The sequence below is a fragment of the Coregonus clupeaformis genome, chromosome 20, assembly GCF_020615455.1.
Source record: "Coregonus clupeaformis isolate EN_2021a chromosome 20, ASM2061545v1, whole genome shotgun sequence".
NCBI classification, from domain to species: domain Eukaryota; kingdom Metazoa; phylum Chordata; class Actinopteri; order Salmoniformes; family Salmonidae; genus Coregonus; species Coregonus clupeaformis.
In genome coordinates this window covers 32862215-32878910 of record NC_059211.1, presented here as the reverse complement: position 1 = coordinate 32878910, position 16696 = coordinate 32862215, and the positions used below count along the sequence as shown (strand labels likewise).

Below are 16696 nucleotides of genomic sequence, written 5' to 3'. Positions count from 1 at the left end.
GGACAAAATTACATGTATTGAATAATTTTGTTGTTGTAGTGAGGGCAGTAGCATTATAACATTCAAAAAATTATACTTTAAGGAGAAACATTTATTTGTGTGTTTAGCTCACATAATTTAAAAGTATGCATTAAGTGTCTAATAGAATAAACATGGCAAAAATGAATGTAGACATTAATAAATGCCTTTCTATAACTTCCCAAAAAATTTTTTGCAATGTAGGGGGAGTGCCAAGATGGAGGCACGGTGGCTTCAAAATAGCGCCTGCTGTCAGTCATCTAGTGTATATATATATAAATAATTGGTTCAGACACACACACACACCAACAAGCCCAACCTGCAAGCTCACACTCATTACGACACCTAATGTACGCTCAAACACATGGTCCAGTTACCTAACACATTAGCCACACACACGTCTGAAACATAATCCTGTACCAAACACGCTGTCCGCACTGTATAAACTCCTCCATAATAACAGACTACACATACCAGAGGAAGAATGACATCCAGCTTTAGCAGCTTCAGTCCTAAGCTCTGGTCCAGGGTGTTTATGGGTGGCTTGCTGTTGAAGGCTCAGCAAGCCTGACGTAACACCCTGGACCAGAGCTACGACAGTCCTCTGACCCGTCTTCCTGTACAGGAGCACACTCCATAACGTCAGTTAGTCTTTTCACACAGTGCACCTCGAGAAAAAGAAAAACAGCACAAAAGGCTAAACTGGGGAAAATATATAGACATCTCGAAATGATACAAAATAAATTATGCTTAAAGAAAAAAAACATCTGGTAATAAAATAAATTAAGGCATGCAAAAGAAAGTCAACCTAAGAGATTTGGATATGTTTTTTCTTTTCTTTTTTAAGCCAAATGTCCATCGATTGTTAGAACATCTTCCCATTTAAATGGAAGAACCAGGTAAGTCCTCAGGAAGGTAGCTGCCAAAACAAAATTCAAATCCACTGGAATAATAAGTAACAGGCTCTGAGCGTTTAAAAGGCTGAATATTTACATACGTGTTCTATGCTCGAGCTTTAAGAGTCAAGTATTTACATACGTGTTCTGTGCATCATGCGTGTCGGCAGTGCAGCAAAGGAACAGCAAAACACTCATGTGACACACAGAAACATGATTGAGTGCTTTAAAACGTCCGTAAAAAAAAAGCAAAAATTAATAAAAAATTATTTTCTGACCATATCAGAAAATGTACATCACAAAACACAAATAAGTCACCTTCACTTAGCTCCTCTCCACTTTAAGGAATATGTTTCATCTTTTTAAAAAACGAACAATGTGTAAAAATTATATAAAGTGAAGACACAAAATGTCTGTTGGCTTGTAAGGTGATGGTACTGAGACGTTAGAAGTGAAAACTGTGCTGATCTGTGAGATAAAGGCAAAGTCCCAAATGGCACCCTTTTCCCTATATAGTGCACTACTTTTGACCAGAGCCCTAAGGACCCTGGGCACTATATAGGGAATAGGGTGTGGTTTGGGAGGCAACCAGAGAGCCGTGGTTCTGAGGCTGAGCCTGACACTTTAAGGCTTTGCAGTAAACATCCGATGTGAAAACAAACACTGGCCCTCCTTCCTCATACTGAATTATGACGTGTTGATGTTAAGTAGCTTAGTAGCTAAAGCCAGCATGGACACATTGACATGCAGAGACAGACACACACACACAAAATCTCAACATACACAATCCTCACAGAACACACGCACAATCAATTGTTCAATTAAACAGACCCTATGCCCCTTCCGGTTTCATATTTTAGTTAGACATTTTCTAAGGTTTCTTGGCAGCGTTACATGGTGTGTCTCCCACCACACCCCCAGCCCCCCTCTGCCCTGCTTTGGGGTCCCAGTTGGAGCGTGAGGGGGTGTGAAGGGGTCAGGGATGGGGTAGGGGCCGTGGGGGTCAGAGTTCAGTAGTCTGTGATGGGGGCCAGGTCAGGGTGCAGGTCCACGGTGATGTTCTTGTACAGAGAGCTCAGGGAGATCTCAGGGATGTAATTGAGGTTGTTCAGTCCATCCAGGTTCTGCCTCTCTTTGGAATACCTCAGTAGCTTGTACCTGGAGAGAGAGGAAAGAGGGGGTGGAGGATGATTATGTAGCAGTTAACATTTATACCGACAGTCACAGTTCGAAATGGCACCCTATTCCCTAGATATAAATACATATTCCCTAGGGGCCCTGATCAAAAGTAGTTCACTGTGTAAGGAATAGGGTGCCATTTCAGGTGCAGACACAGGGAGGAGAGGAGATGAAGCTAGCAGTTACTGTAGGATTTATACCTGGAGTCACAGTGAGAGGAGAGGAAGAGGATTGGCCTAGTTAGTGTAGTGGAAACATGAGAGAAGGTGATATACTTGGCGCTGAGGCCCAGCGTGATGACTCAATCACGATTTATGACACTGTTTGGATGGCAGACCATTTGTGGGCGATCACAGGGGTCAAACACACCTTATCTGTGGTAATCTCTGGGACGAGATGTTCCCACAGAACCCTGGGAGCATAGACACGTTGGTGTGAAGACTGCTGAAAAATGTTGAGGAAATTACTGTTACTGTGTGAATTCAGTTGTCATGTTTGGATTGTTTCAAGAGTTAATAAAAGAGCTCCGAATTTTGATACATTTTATTGTACTGTAAGTGCTATGGATTTGTTTTTACAGGGAAACTTATTTTGTTCGTCGGACGGCAGATAGTTCAAAATAATTAACATGTAACATGCAACAGAGTTAGGAAGGACGTGGTCCTCTGTAGCTCAGCTGGTAGAGCACGGCGCTTGTAATGCCAAGGTAGTGGGTTCGATCCCCGGGACCACCCATACACAAAAATGTATGCACGCATGACTGTAAGTCGCTTTGGATAAAAGCGTCTGCTAAATGGCATATTATTATTATATTATTATTATTACTATTATATATTATATTATTACCTAATTTGTTTAATATTAATAATTAACAATTATATACTGTTCTACTAATGCTGTGTTTTTGTAAAGGGATGGTTTCTACTCCAGCTACCTGCAGCTAGTCTAGGCGTGTGGTCAAGGACATGCGTTTTACTCGAGATATGAGCCTCTGAAGCTTGGCCTGGCAATTGATTTAGGGATGTCTAGGTGATAAAACCATCAGTCACATTCCATTCTATGATTAGTGGTGTGTGAGAGGGAGATGTCTCTGGTCTGACTGAGCCTGCATTTGCATAGACTGAATTGGTGTTTGTGTAATGTAAGGTACCAGGGAGAGATGGCTCGGGTTTGGATAATTAATTATTTATTAATGTTGATAAGAACCTTGTCTTGGGGGCCAAACCCTTATTTCCATACAATGAGAACATTTTACATTTACATTTTAGTCATTTAGCAGACGCTCTTATCCAGAGCGACTTACTTTATTTATTTTTTATTTTTTGTCTTTTTTATTCTTAATTTATTTTTTATTTTATTTTTTTTGTCTTTTTTTATTTTTAATATTGGTCCCCCGTGGGAATCGAACCCACAACCCTGGCGTTGCAAACACCATGCTCTATCAACTGAGCTACATCCCTGCCGGTCATTCCCTCCCCTACCCTGGACGACGCTGGGCCAATTGTGCGCCGCCCATGAGTCTCCCGGTCGCGGCCGGCTGCGACAGAGCCTGGATTCGAACCAGGATCTCTAGTGGCACAGTTAGCACTGCGATGCAGTGCCTTAGACCACTGCGCCACTCAGGAGGTTAGTGTAGTGAGAGAACAGTCTTCATAGCAGACACTGTCTGCTGTGAATTATTCATTTCTTTCATACAAATCCTAACCTTTTGACTCATTCCACACATCTGCCGTTTGTCATGTAGACTGAGGGTGTACCTTTGCTATAAAATATATTTGTATTGTCTGTATGTCGACCAGCCTCACTTACTACCTTATTAATACATTTTGAATAAAGTAATATCCTGATTGATGATTGACTTTGTCTCTCCTCATTATTGATTAGAATTTCTACGACACTAGATAGGTCTTGCCATAGATTTTCAAGCAGATTTAAGTCAAAACTGTAACTCGGCCACTCAGGAACATTCACTGTCTTCTTGGTAAGCAATTCCAGTGTAGATTTGGCCTTGTGTTTTAGGTTATTGTCCTGCTGAAAGGTACATTCATCTCCCAGTGTCTGGGGGAAAGCAGACTGAAGCAGGTTTTCCTCTAAGATTTTGCTTGTGCTTAGCTCCAATCCATTTCTTATTATCCTGAAAAGCTCCCCAGTCCTTAACGATTACAAGCATACCCATAACATGATGTAGCCACCCCTATGCTTGAAAATATGGAGCGCGGTACTCAGTAATGTGTAGTGTTGGATTTGTCCCAAACATAACACTTTGTATTCAGGACAAAAAGTGAATTGCTTTGCCACATTTTTTGCAGTATTACTTTGGTGCCTTGTTGCAAACAGGATGGATGTTTTGGAATATTTTTGTTCTGTACAAGTTTCTTTCTTTACACTCTGTCAATTAGGTTAGTATTGTGGAGTAACTACAATGTTGTTGATGCATCCTCAGTTCTCTCCCATCACAGCCATTAAACTCTGTAACTGTTTTAAAGTCACCATTGGCCTCATGGTGAAATCCCTGAGCGGTTCCCACCTCTCTGGCAACAGAGTTAGGAAGGACGCCTGTATCTTTGTAGTGACTGGGTGTATTGATACACCATCCAAAGTGTAATTAAGAACTTCACGATGCTCAAAGGGATATTCAATGTCTGCTTTTTTTTTTTTACCCATCTACCAATAGGTGGCCTTATTTGCGAGGCATTGGAAAACCTCCCTGGTCTTTGTGGATTAATCTGTGTTTGAAATTCACTGCTCGACTGAGGGACCTTACAGATAATTGTATGTGTGGGGTACAGAGATGAGATAGTCATTCAAAAATCATCTTAAACACTATTATTGCACACAGAGAGTCCATGCAACTTATTATGCGACTTGTTAAGCAAATCTTTACTCCTGAACTTATTTAGGCTTGCCATAACAAAGGGGTTGAATACTTATTGACTCAAGACATTTCAGCTTTTCATTTATTTGCAAACATTTCTAAAAACGTAATTCCACTTTGACATTATGGGGTGTTGCGTTTAGGCCAGTGACAACAAAACAATACAAAAAAATCCAATTTTATCCATTTTAAATTCAGGCTGTAACACAACAACATTTGGAAAAAGTCAAGGGGTTTCAATACTTTCTGAAGGCACTGTAAGTCTTAGCCTATTGGTGATAGTCATTAACTCTGAGTAGTCTGTAATGTATCATGTATTTCATGTACACTGTAATTGTTTGAGTGTTCATTATTTTGTGACTAATAAATTATATTAGTTGAATTGAATAAATGCATTCCTCGTTTTACGGAGTAATTATTTGATTGACTATACGCTTATAATTTAGTAGGTCTATTGGTAGTTATTTACACCAGTGGTTCCCAACCATTTTCATTTAACGGGCAAGTTAAACACATGTTCATTATAGTCATTCTGAGAGGTGATGTAAGGCTCGCTACCTTGACTAGATTCCTTCAGAGACGCACAGCCAGTTGCATTTATTCACATAATATTGGCGTCTGATTGATAATGTAGTTTATTATTATATTCAACATAATGGTTGAATAATTTCCACCAACCTACATTAGCACTTAGTATTGACACCGAATCAATTATACACACACACCACCACAGGGATCCTTAGTTAACATTAGCATAATGACACCAGGGGGATCCTTAGTTAGCATTAATGCTAATGACATTAAGCGGATCCTTAGTTAGCTTTAACATTTGATTTGACTTATTAGGATCCCGATTAGCCGACGCCAATGGCGACAGCTAGTCTTACTGTGGTCCGAAATATAACGAAAAATACATTACAGACAAAATACTTTACAATTTACATACATTTTAAAACATTAACATGTAGTGTGTGCATCTATCAGTTACACATACAGTGCATTCGGAAAGCATTCAGACCCCTTGACTTTTTCCACATTTTGTTACGTTAGACTTATATTTAAATGGATTAAATAAAACATTTTCCTCATCAATCTACACATAACTACAAATCAAAAACAGGTTTTTATAAATTTTTGCAGCTTGTGCTCTAGTTGCAGAAGGAAAACCCTAACCCCAAGAGGGAAACTCTCTCCTGCCCACTCTCCTCCTCTGAACCCCAGGAACAGGGAGTAGCTGCTGCATGTGTAACAGCTAATGGGGATCCTAATAAACTAAACTCTGTCCCTCTCTGTATTTGAACCCTATACCATGCTGAGGGGTTGCCTTCATAGCCCTCAGTGCTCTTGGACAGAGTTACTCTGGGGGCTATATGAGGATGAGACCTGGTTGACTTGAGTAAAGAGACATATGACTGTCAACAGGGCAAAAGGGACTTGGCCAATGAACGGGGGGTTAAATAACTCAATGCTGGCAGAGCAAACACCTACACTGACACAAGCCCTGGAAGGAAAGCAACCCTTATTATACTGATCATAGCTCTGTGTACACCAAGGCTAGCAGGACTACAGAATTGTGATAGTAAGAAAGTCCGAAATATTTTGCACAGTTGAATGTTCCATGAGTACAATAACATTACATTTATTGTTAAGATGAATAGATGCAATGTAAAATTAACACAAATAAAACTACATATAAAATGCAGTGACATCCCCTGCCTTCAGAGGGCGCTGGACAACCTGCTCAATTGGGGAGTAATAGATGAGGAAGCAGCTGCATTCAAGTAGCGGGTAACAATGAACCCTATAAGGAGATAAGTAACCCTTAACAGCTAGATAATGTTCTAGGTATAATTTCCTAAAGCACTGGAGCAAAGGTGTATTGAAAGAGCGAAGCTAATGTGCTGTTTAAGGTAATGTTAGGTAAACATTCTTTGACATGGTGACGCCACCGGCGATGCACTGCTAATGCGTGTGTGTTACTGACCTGCCGAGGAACTGCACTTCTCCTCGGTGGTGGTGTGGGATGGACTTGTATTTACCCATCTCTCCCTCCGGCCTCGTGACGTTCAGACCAGCATAGTGCACTCTGGGAGAGAGAGGGACAAATAAAGCCTTTCACTAAGTTACCCAATCAGATAATATATGTCTGTCTCTCTCAAACACACAGTCAACTGACAAACTCACTGACCTGTTCCAGAGGTCATCGTCCTCTCCTCCCCAGCCCCAGAATGCATTGGGAAAGCCGTTGATCTTGCGGAACTGCTCCACTGTGAGTCCACTCACGCCCCCGAAGAACTCACTGTAGGGTAGTCTGTGCAAAACACACACAGACACAGACACCGTTACACATACACACCTGTAACACGCATCACACATCAACACAGACAGGGGACAGACAGACAAATACATAGCCTAGCTCTGCCTGGGGAGAGAGTGAGTTTTGAACGAAACGACAGAAAGGAAAAATTAAAGAGAGAACCCTTACCAGTCAGTATCACAGGTAAGCATCAAGCAACAAAGAACAAGTCTGGCTGTGTTACAACACACATATAGACACACACAATTATGTTTTCAGACAATGTACAATACAGCCATCAAATTTAGAACAGACACACACATAACCAGAGCGGAAAATCTGTTCAGAAATTAAGACTTCATGACAACATGATTTAGCCTTCAAGCCTGTGTTTTACAGTCTGTTTAACTGAAGCTGTTTATTCCCAAATCATTCTCACATTGAACAAGAAACTCAGAGAAAATCATGCGCACATTCATTATTTCCTTTTGTTGTAGAAATAAGTCTGTAAAGAAAGAAAAGCAACATGTAAAATATATAAACAATAATGAACATAAATAATCAACAACAAAGAGAGACTCTTCAGTACATGTCTCCCGGGTTATGGGAGAGCATCAACTCTCCATATCTCATCTTCAGTCACTAAACAAGGTCAGAGGTCCTATTTTCCCCTTGAGAGAGGAGGCAGTGTACTGAAGTGCTTTTCTAAGTGTTTCTTGGAAGATGTGCCTGCGGTATTTACTTGTTGACACACCAACTAGTCAGGTCATGACAAGGTCACTTGTGACTTGCTGTGTGCCCTTGGCGTGTTGACTTCCGTGCCTTTGGCGTGTTCAGTGACTTACAGGTACATGTACTTGTCCAGTTTGGCTGCGAAGTGGCGAGGCATCTGACCACAGCCGTAGTAGTTACGGTCGTTCTCTGGGATGTGGTCGACGTCGTGGAACACCAGACAGTCCCAGTCCAGATCCTTCATGGCCTCCAGGAAACCCACGTTAAACAACATGGCTCTGTTGAAGGGCTGCATCCCAGACTGTAGGAGAGAGAGAGGGGGTAAGACACATAAACAACACAGCTCAGTCTACATCATAGATTCTATATTTCTCACCAGTGGGTGGCAGAGTTGACAAAACAAAGAGACCGAATAGTATGCACTCACTAACTGTAAGTCGCTCTGGATAAGAGCGTCTGCTAAATGACTAAAATGTAAAATGTGAATAGGATGACTGAGAATAAATGTAGGCAGTAACAACAGATCTTGTTTACAGACAAACAGAAAGTGGTGTTACCTGCTCGATGACGTAGTATGCAAACTGCAGTCTCTGTCTCTGCAGCATGGGGGTGAGGTGCTGGAACAGGATGGGAAGGTGCTCGTGGCGGTTACGGAACGGGATCAGGATGGCTACCTACACAGGGAGCAGGACAGAGGAGTGGACAGTCAGAGCAGGACAGTCAGAGCAGGACAGACAGAGCAGGACAGACAGAGCAGGACAGACAGAGCAGGACAGACAGAGCAGGACAGACAGAGCAGGACAGACAGAGCAGGACAGGCAGAGCAGGACAGGCAGAGCAGGACAGGCAGAGCAGGACAGGCAGAGCAGGACAGGCAGAGCAGGACAGACAGAGCAGGACAGGCAGAGCAGGACAGGCAGAGCAGGACAGACAGAGCAGGACAGGCAGAGCAGGACAGGCAGAGCAGGACAGGCAGAGCAGGACAGGCAGAGCAGGACAGGCAGAGCAGGACAGACAGAGCAGGACAGACAGAGCAGGACAGACAGAGCAGGACAGGCAGAGCAGGACAGGCAGAGCAGGACAGACAGAGCAGGACAGGCAGAGCAGGACAGGCAGAGCAGGACAGGCAGAGCAGGACAGGCAGAGCAGGACAGTCAGAGCAGGACAGACAGAGCAGGACAGTCAGAGCAGGACAGTCAGAGCAGGACAGACAGAGCAGGACAGACAGAGCAGGACAGACAGAGCAGGACAGACAGAGCAGGACAGACAGAGCAGGACAGACAGAGCAGGACAGGCAGAGCAGGACAGACAGAGCAGGACAGACAGAGCAGGACAGACAGAGCAGGACAGACAGAGCAGGACAGGCAGAGCAGGACAGGCAGAGCAGGACAGTCAGAGCAGGACAGACAGAGCAGGACAGTCAGAGCAGGACAGACAGAGCAGGACAGACAGAGCAGGACAGGCAGAGCAGGACAGGCAGAGCAGGACAGACAGAGCAGGACAGACAGAGCAGGACAGACAGAGCAGGACAGGCAGAGCAGGACAGACAGAGCAGGACAGGCAGAGCAGGACAGGCAGAGCAGGACAGACAGAGCAGGACAGGCAGAGCAGGACAGTCAGAGCAGGACAGGCAGAGCAGGACAGACAGACACAACCACAACATGTATAAGCTCATGTGTTTCTAATACAGAGGAATCAGAAGATATGCGTCTAATAGAACAAAATAAAGACAGGTGTATACAAATATGGCTACAGTTCAATGTCTTTATCTATAACAGAGATAAGAACAAAAGTAGTAAAATAACTGAAATGCACACACTGACACACACACTGTCATACATGTCCACAGTCATACCTTCCAGCGTGGTTTGCAGTCCTTGGGTTTCCAGTGGCCACCGAACTGAACATCCAGATACTTAGAGAACTTCAGATCAATCTCCTCCATAGGGATCTCAGTCATATTCACATCTATAGGACCCTCTGAGAATACACAACACACACACCTGTTTAACAAACATAAACATCATCACTACTATACACAGCTATGGGGAAGGACAGCCTACAGAGAAGGCACCACATTTAACTATAGATTGTCATACTGTCAGTAATCACAGGTTTTCAAACCATGTGGGCAGAAAAAAAGACACACATCACGCATTGACATAAACACAGTGGTAGGACTAAAGCTGGAATAGACCCAGCCCTGTCATTGCAAACCAAATGTGATCAAAGTCTAATTGAACTAATAAAGAAAATTGAGGCCGAAGCACTAGACAGACAGAGGGGTGAGTGTGGATACACACTGAGTATACAAAACATTAGGATATTGAGTTGCACCCGCTTTTGCCCTCAGAACAGTGGATTAAGTGGATTTAACAAGTCACATCAATAAGGGATCAAAGCTTTCACCTGGATTCACCTGGTCAGTCTGTCATGGAAAGAGCAGGTGTTCCTAATGTTTTGTACACTCAGTGTATGTGTGCACGCGCACCATAGAACACTCCTCCCATATGTCTTCAGATTTCACTGATAGCACAGAGGGGATTATGGGTAATGCAATACATTTAACTGTAGCCAAAGCATCCATCTAGATCTAACCAGTATGATAAGCCACACTGTCTAGAGATGGATCGGCAGTGTGACAAAGACGAGAGAGAGAGAGAGAGAGAAAGAGAGAGGAGGCACAAAGATACACCAAAGAGTAGCTTATCTCATGAGAGTTGTTCCATAATATCATCACCTGATCTCAGTAAGATACTCTCTCAGTTGGCAAACTGATGGTTTGAAGGTTAGTGTTCTGGTTACTTACTCATAGAAGGTAAGCGTTCTGGGCAGGGGAGGTTCTGGGCATATGTGAAGTTCTCAGGGAGGTATGTGGTTGGCTGAACCATATATTCACTGGAGTTACTGCCATCTGGGTAATCTACAGAAACAAACAACAATATTTTTCTTTTGACTTTTCCATCTTCCCCCTTTTAGGTAGCTAAGAGAGGGATCATGCTGATTAATAGGTAGTGGAGGGGAGTAGACAGCGGTTCAACCAACATGAGACAAAGTGCAGCCAAAAATCACAAGAACTTCAGAAGGAAAATAGCAGCAACTCTCACTCCCTTTAGATTGTGAGCGAGGGCTATTCTTGTGATTTTTTGGCTGCCCACTGTCCCATGTTGGTTGAAGCACTGTCTAGCCTACTACCCTCCTAATACTTGAGGTTGGCCAGACGGGTCGGTGGGACGGGGGTCTCCAATCCAACTCACCTGTGCCGTTGAGGGTACTGTTCTTATTGGTGTAGAGTCTGATCATCTGGCCAATGGTCCTCACGTTATCCCTCAACATGATACCCTGGGCCTGCACCATGAAGAAGTAGGTGTTGGCTGAGAGAGGGAGAGAGGGGAGAGGGTGGAGAGAGAGATGGAGGTAGGAGGTAAGAAGAGGGAGACGGGGAGAGAGAAGGGGAATACAGGTGCAGGGACAGAGAGCGAGAGAGAGAGAGAGATAGGATGGTAGAGAGATGGAGGACGATGAGGTGGAGGGGGAATAAAGGTCCAGGGAGGAAGAGAGAGAGAGGGAAAGAAAGAGGAAGCGAGGAGAGTGAAATCAGAAGTCTGTTTGACTGGTTCAATTACACCCCCTTCACGTACCAGTCTAGTGACTCCTAAGTGCAGTGACAGTAAATTAGCGGACTTCTCATTTCATCAGCGTTAAAGCTTTCTCTCCCTCAGTCTCTTGGCCATACAGGAACAACCTTCGCTGTCACCAGCCCAATGCCACGGTTTAACTCCCAGCAGCAGCTAGTGATGAGACGCACGGGCCAGCGGGCAAGATAAGAGGAAATCACCATCTCAATCTGCGTCCTAAATAGCACCCTATAGTGTGCACTATACTATGGGCTCCGGTCAAAAATAGTGCACTATATAGGGACTAGGGTGCCATCTGGGGCGCAATCTCAGTCCCACGGTCGCCTACGGACAGATAGAAGGGCCAGCCCAGAGCAGAGGCAGCTAGGGCTCTGAATCATTTAGCATTTACCACTATTCACTACTGCAGCAAAACTGCCAGGGTGCACACACACAACTCATCAGTTTACACACTCACGCATTTCATCAATTACAAACACACACAGGGTCTCTGCATCGCCACAAACTCACACACAGAGACACCACACACTCCCAGCCCCGCATTCAAGCACACCCTCTGCATGATTTGCTTTATCACCCATTACAGAGGACTAAGTTGATCCTGTGTGGCAGTTCAGTTCTTTGATCTTTATAAGGATGCCAGCCTGCCACGGCAAACAATAACAGTGTTGTTGAATAATGGATTCCAGAAGTATGCCTCCCTATCGGTCTGCAGTGTGTGCGTGAGCATGCGTACCCTGTGTATGTGTACAGCGTGCAAGCATTTTCGTGTGTATACATGAGTGTACCCACTTTGTTAAAAAGGAGAGTGCTCAGAGGCGATAACAGTCTTATCAGAAGCAGCCAAACTATCTTGGACCAGAGAGGGAGAGGAGGGGCGAGAGGACAGGTCAAGCACTACGAGCCCATTACACTCTGTGCAGTCTTGCCAACTCCTATGGTCATTGCCATGCTAAACATGTATGTAGTGTTTCAGGATTTCTATGAAATATGACCTATAATTACTTAAAATATTAGGGAAATAGTTGTCCTACCAAAAAAAGGTAATTAAGTATGTAAAAAAACAGCTTTTCTGTGTTGGAATGGTGTGTGTGTTCCCCAACAACAGAATGGTGTGGGCGTATACCAGTAGTTAAAAATATTCATGCAAGTACACCGCTGATTGGCCAGCTCATCCTCCTCAGGAGTATGACATTCTCTATGAGGAAATAGCAAGCTTTTCATTTTTTTTTCTTTAATAGTCTTTGAGGTACAAGTTTGAGGAGGGTTTTTTAAAGTGTTTTTTCTCCAATTTATGCTTTGGCCACAAATATGAGTATAGGATGAGTGAAAACATTATTTGGGTATGAGTTAACAGAATATTAACTTTTAAGTGAGATTTTCACTGGACAGTTACTTTAACAGCACGAACAAGTCTGGGACCAGGTTAGTGTCTCCTGGCTGTCTGTGTTGTCCTGGTCAAAACAGTGCTGCAGAACAGTAGTTATTATAATCAGCACTATGTCCATAATGTGATCCTTATGGCCTAGCAGTAGTCATAACACTCACTGTATCATTCCTAGTTACAGTGTGTGACTATGGATTTAGGCTTAACAGCTGGTTAACTAGGTGTAAACAAAAGCAAACAAAGGCCCAAGTAATTTTAGCTACTGATACGCTATAGGGATTTTCCCCCTGGGACCACGAATTTGCTGATCAAAGAAAAACAAATGGTTCCAAAATAACTTTCAAGACAAGTGTAAGCCTACTTGGAAACAGCTGGTCTATTGCCATCTTAGTAAGCATTGGCTGATGGTATAGACATGGGTCCTATTCTAGGTTACCTTGCTCACTCTGTAGTCATGTGAAATAAATATAGACCTATCATTTTAGATGTACCCTAGCTACTAAACCAGCTAGCTAGGAGGGTTGGTCATGTGGCTCTACCGGCTGGCTCTGTCAATGGTTTGTGAATGGGAACAACCCCATATTCCCACCATGGCATGGCCCAACAGCATGACAGATGTTTATAAAAGATTGTCGACAATGAGCGTATATGCCCCTTATGTTTCACATCAGTAATAAAAAATATTTCAAATAAAAAATATACATTTAGCTATCTACTGTAGCAGTTTTGCACATATCCACAAGCTGTGTGTGGTAGTACTGTAGCAACATATAACGGCGCAATCATCCAGATGACTAGGTAACTAGATCGATAAGATAAGGTACCGGTTCACTAACTAATCCTAATACGTTGTAAACGGATAGCTAGCTTGTCCAATTTCCCACACAGTCACAATGAATGAACTCTAATTAGAATAACGTTAGCAAGCTAGCCAGCTAGCTAGCTAACTAGGTAGCCACCTAGCTAGCAGCAAGCTAATTAGTAACGTTAGCCAGCTAGTTGGCAGGAAAGCATCCCTGATGATGCCAAGGTTGGGTAGTTAGCTATAAGATAACATTAGTTGATCATGTTTAGCTAGCTAATGAACTCACCTATTCCAGGAGCAACATATATGAAGTAGAGGCAAGTCGTAGACATGGAGAATAAAAAAATGAAGGCCAAAAAGGAGCGGTTCGATACCCGCAGCAGCCGCCTCCAATTCACCATATTTGTTTCTGATTAGCCGCTAATCCCATAAAAGATACTGTTTGAATAAAAGATGACCATAAACTGATATGCTAAAAGTAGATGATATGGTCATCCAAAATCAATGCAACGACACAACCCGCATCATTTGAGTCGGTGATGCAGCGAAAAGGGTAATACTAGGCTAGCTACTCAGGCTCCCCAATCCTGGTTTTCCCCTGTCAAGAAATGTCCAGATCGAAAAAAAAAAGGCCTGCATCAGGCACTGCCAAGCTTCAAAGAACACCGTCCATCGGGCATAGTGAAACCATTATCTACTGATTTGGGTAGACAAATAGCTAATACTGGCACATTTCTTAAGAATACTCGCTATACTGATCCATGTTTAGACATGTATTTCTCGCCTGGCGACGAAGATTTAAAAAATGACCATCGGGTGGAAGCGGGTCTGCACCGCTGCCTCCTCCCACCATACACAAGTCTCGACTATGTTTCCAAAACACTCACACTTGGCAAGCTACTTCACCAAATCGTGCATGGAATCCAATACCAGTGAGCGGTTTAGCAGGGATATCGGGAGATTCTGATTGCACCAGATAAACATTGATGATGGAAGCCCATTCCCCCCACGATTTTTTAAAATGTAGATACTATCTCAAAATGTTGAGATACTATGTCAAAATACTATCTCAAATTTCAAGATACTATGTCAAAATTTCGAGATACTACTTCGAAATTTCAGATAAGTAAGTCAACATTTTGAGATATTAAAAATTGTGAAACGTCTGGGGTCCTTGAGGAGAGGTTTGAGAACCACTGGGCTAACCTAACCAGGTAAAACTCCGGACCCTAGTTGGAGGGTATGACATAGTAATAAATCAACTGTAAAACGGTTTTATATGGGCTATGATGGAACCAGAGTTTTTCTAATCAGGTCATATGGTTTGGAAAAATTATTATAAACTGGGTGGTTTGAGTCCTGAATTCTGATTGGCCTAATCGCCCAACATCAGTGCCAGACATCACTAATGCTCTTGTGGCTGAATGGAAGCAAGTCCCCGCAGCAATGTTCCAACATCTAGTGGAAAGCCTTCCCAGAAGAGTGGAGGCTGTTATATCAGCAAAGTGGGCACCAACTCCATATTAATACCCATAATTTTGGAATGAGATATTCGACGAGCAGGTGTCCACATACACTGCTAGGAAAATACGCATATTTTCTTTATGCAGATTCTAGAATTTCCGCATGAATATCTGTCGCCAGTTGGATAAAAACCTAGCTAAAGACTGTAAAAAGGTAGCCCAATTTGCTTGACAACTGCGAACATGGCAACACCACATGCAATTTTGCCAGAGCTAAAAAAACTGGGATGGGTTTCCCAAAAGCATCATAGCACTAAAATCATCTTAATGGTTTGAGTATTTTTCCAAGTGAGTAATTTTACTTCTACTTGAGTAAAAATTAATTAAAGTACCAGTAGCCTACTTCTACTTGAGTAGGATATTTCAGTAGGCTACTCTTTCCACACCTGGTGAGTGAGTGAAAGAGGGAGTTTGTGAGTGAACTTAGTTCCTACTGTACATTAATTTCCTCTCTTATTTTTCTATTTAATGCATGGAGAGGATCACGCCTAATAACGTTCAGGTAACCGTTGTGAAATGTGCTAATTATCGAGGTCAATGTTTTTATTTAAAAAGTAACTACATTATTTTTACTCAGGGTACTTTTTAAATGAGCTGCTTTCTACTTTTACTTGAGTAGTTGTTTTTACACCAGTAGTTTTACTTATACATGAGTAAGGGCCCAATTAAATTAGATCACATATAGCCGACATCTGCATAGCGGTCCACAAGCAACCCCATGCGGTAAAGCCGGTTAGGCTATTGCTGACACTAGTGGTGCGCTGGTCAGCTGTTTGTTCACACGCACCCACCGGCACTTACTAATAATAAAGTACAAATCTGAGGCCCGCACCTAACATTGTCAGTTGGATAGGCTCTCTGCAAGATTTTGTATATTTTACGTATCATATGAATATCTTTTTCTGACTCAAATAGGGTTCCCTCGAGATTACTCTGATGTCCAAAATATTTAAAATCAACATTTCTTGATATGAAACTTTTAAGTTGAATGTATTTGAAAATATCTACATTGGTCAGTCCAAAATTAATTTTTAATACTGTCATGGAAATAAATGTATTTCCTATTACCAAGTAATTTATGGTTTCTATGCCTTTAGTTTTCCATGTAGACCAATTTATCGGTGAATTTTGAAAAGCTATCCAAGGATTGTTCCATAGGGTTGTGTTTTTAGGGAGTGAGATTGGTTCTTGTAGAATACCTTTCATTTTCTTCTATATTGTTATAGTGTTCTTAACTATGAAGTTGTTAAATGTTTTTAGCTTTATTCTTAGAAAAAAGACATGGGGATGAGCATGCGCATCTTCAATATGTACCCATTTTTCCTTTTTAGTGCATTTAACCATATG

At 42.6% G+C, this 16696-nt stretch overlaps 1 protein-coding gene across 1 annotated transcript; it reads right to left on the bottom strand.

Annotated features, from left to right (window-relative positions):
• Positions 1-1126: 1126 nt before the first annotated feature.
• On the bottom strand, positions 1127-14681 carry LOC121533898 (beta-1,4-galactosyltransferase 6-like). Its single transcript, XM_041840235.2, has 9 exons — positions 14113-14681; positions 11254-11370; positions 10806-10919; positions 9852-9976; positions 8554-8670; positions 8110-8297; positions 7157-7279; positions 6953-7054; positions 1127-2072 (listed from the first exon to the last, which is right to left on the bottom strand). Exons 1-9 carry the CDS (start codon positions 14225-14227, stop codon positions 1925-1927), a joined length of 1149 nt encoding a protein of 382 aa, XP_041696169.1. The 5' UTR covers positions 14228-14681; the 3' UTR covers positions 1127-1924.
• Positions 14682-16696: the final 2015 nt, after the last annotated feature.

Coding starts and splice junctions, on each gene's coding strand:
- LOC121533898 (XM_041840235.2), bottom strand. CDS start 14,227: ATGGTGAATTGGAGGCGGCTGCTGCGGGTATCGAACCGCTCCTTTTTG. Junction 9,977..10,805: donor AGAACGCTTACCTTCTATGA/GTAAGTAACCAG, acceptor GTGTATTCTCAG/AGGGTCCTATAGATGTGAAT. Junction 7,055..7,156: donor GACGATGACCTCTGGAACAG/GTCAGTGAGTTT, acceptor TCTCTCTCCCAG/AGTGCACTATGCTGGTCTGA.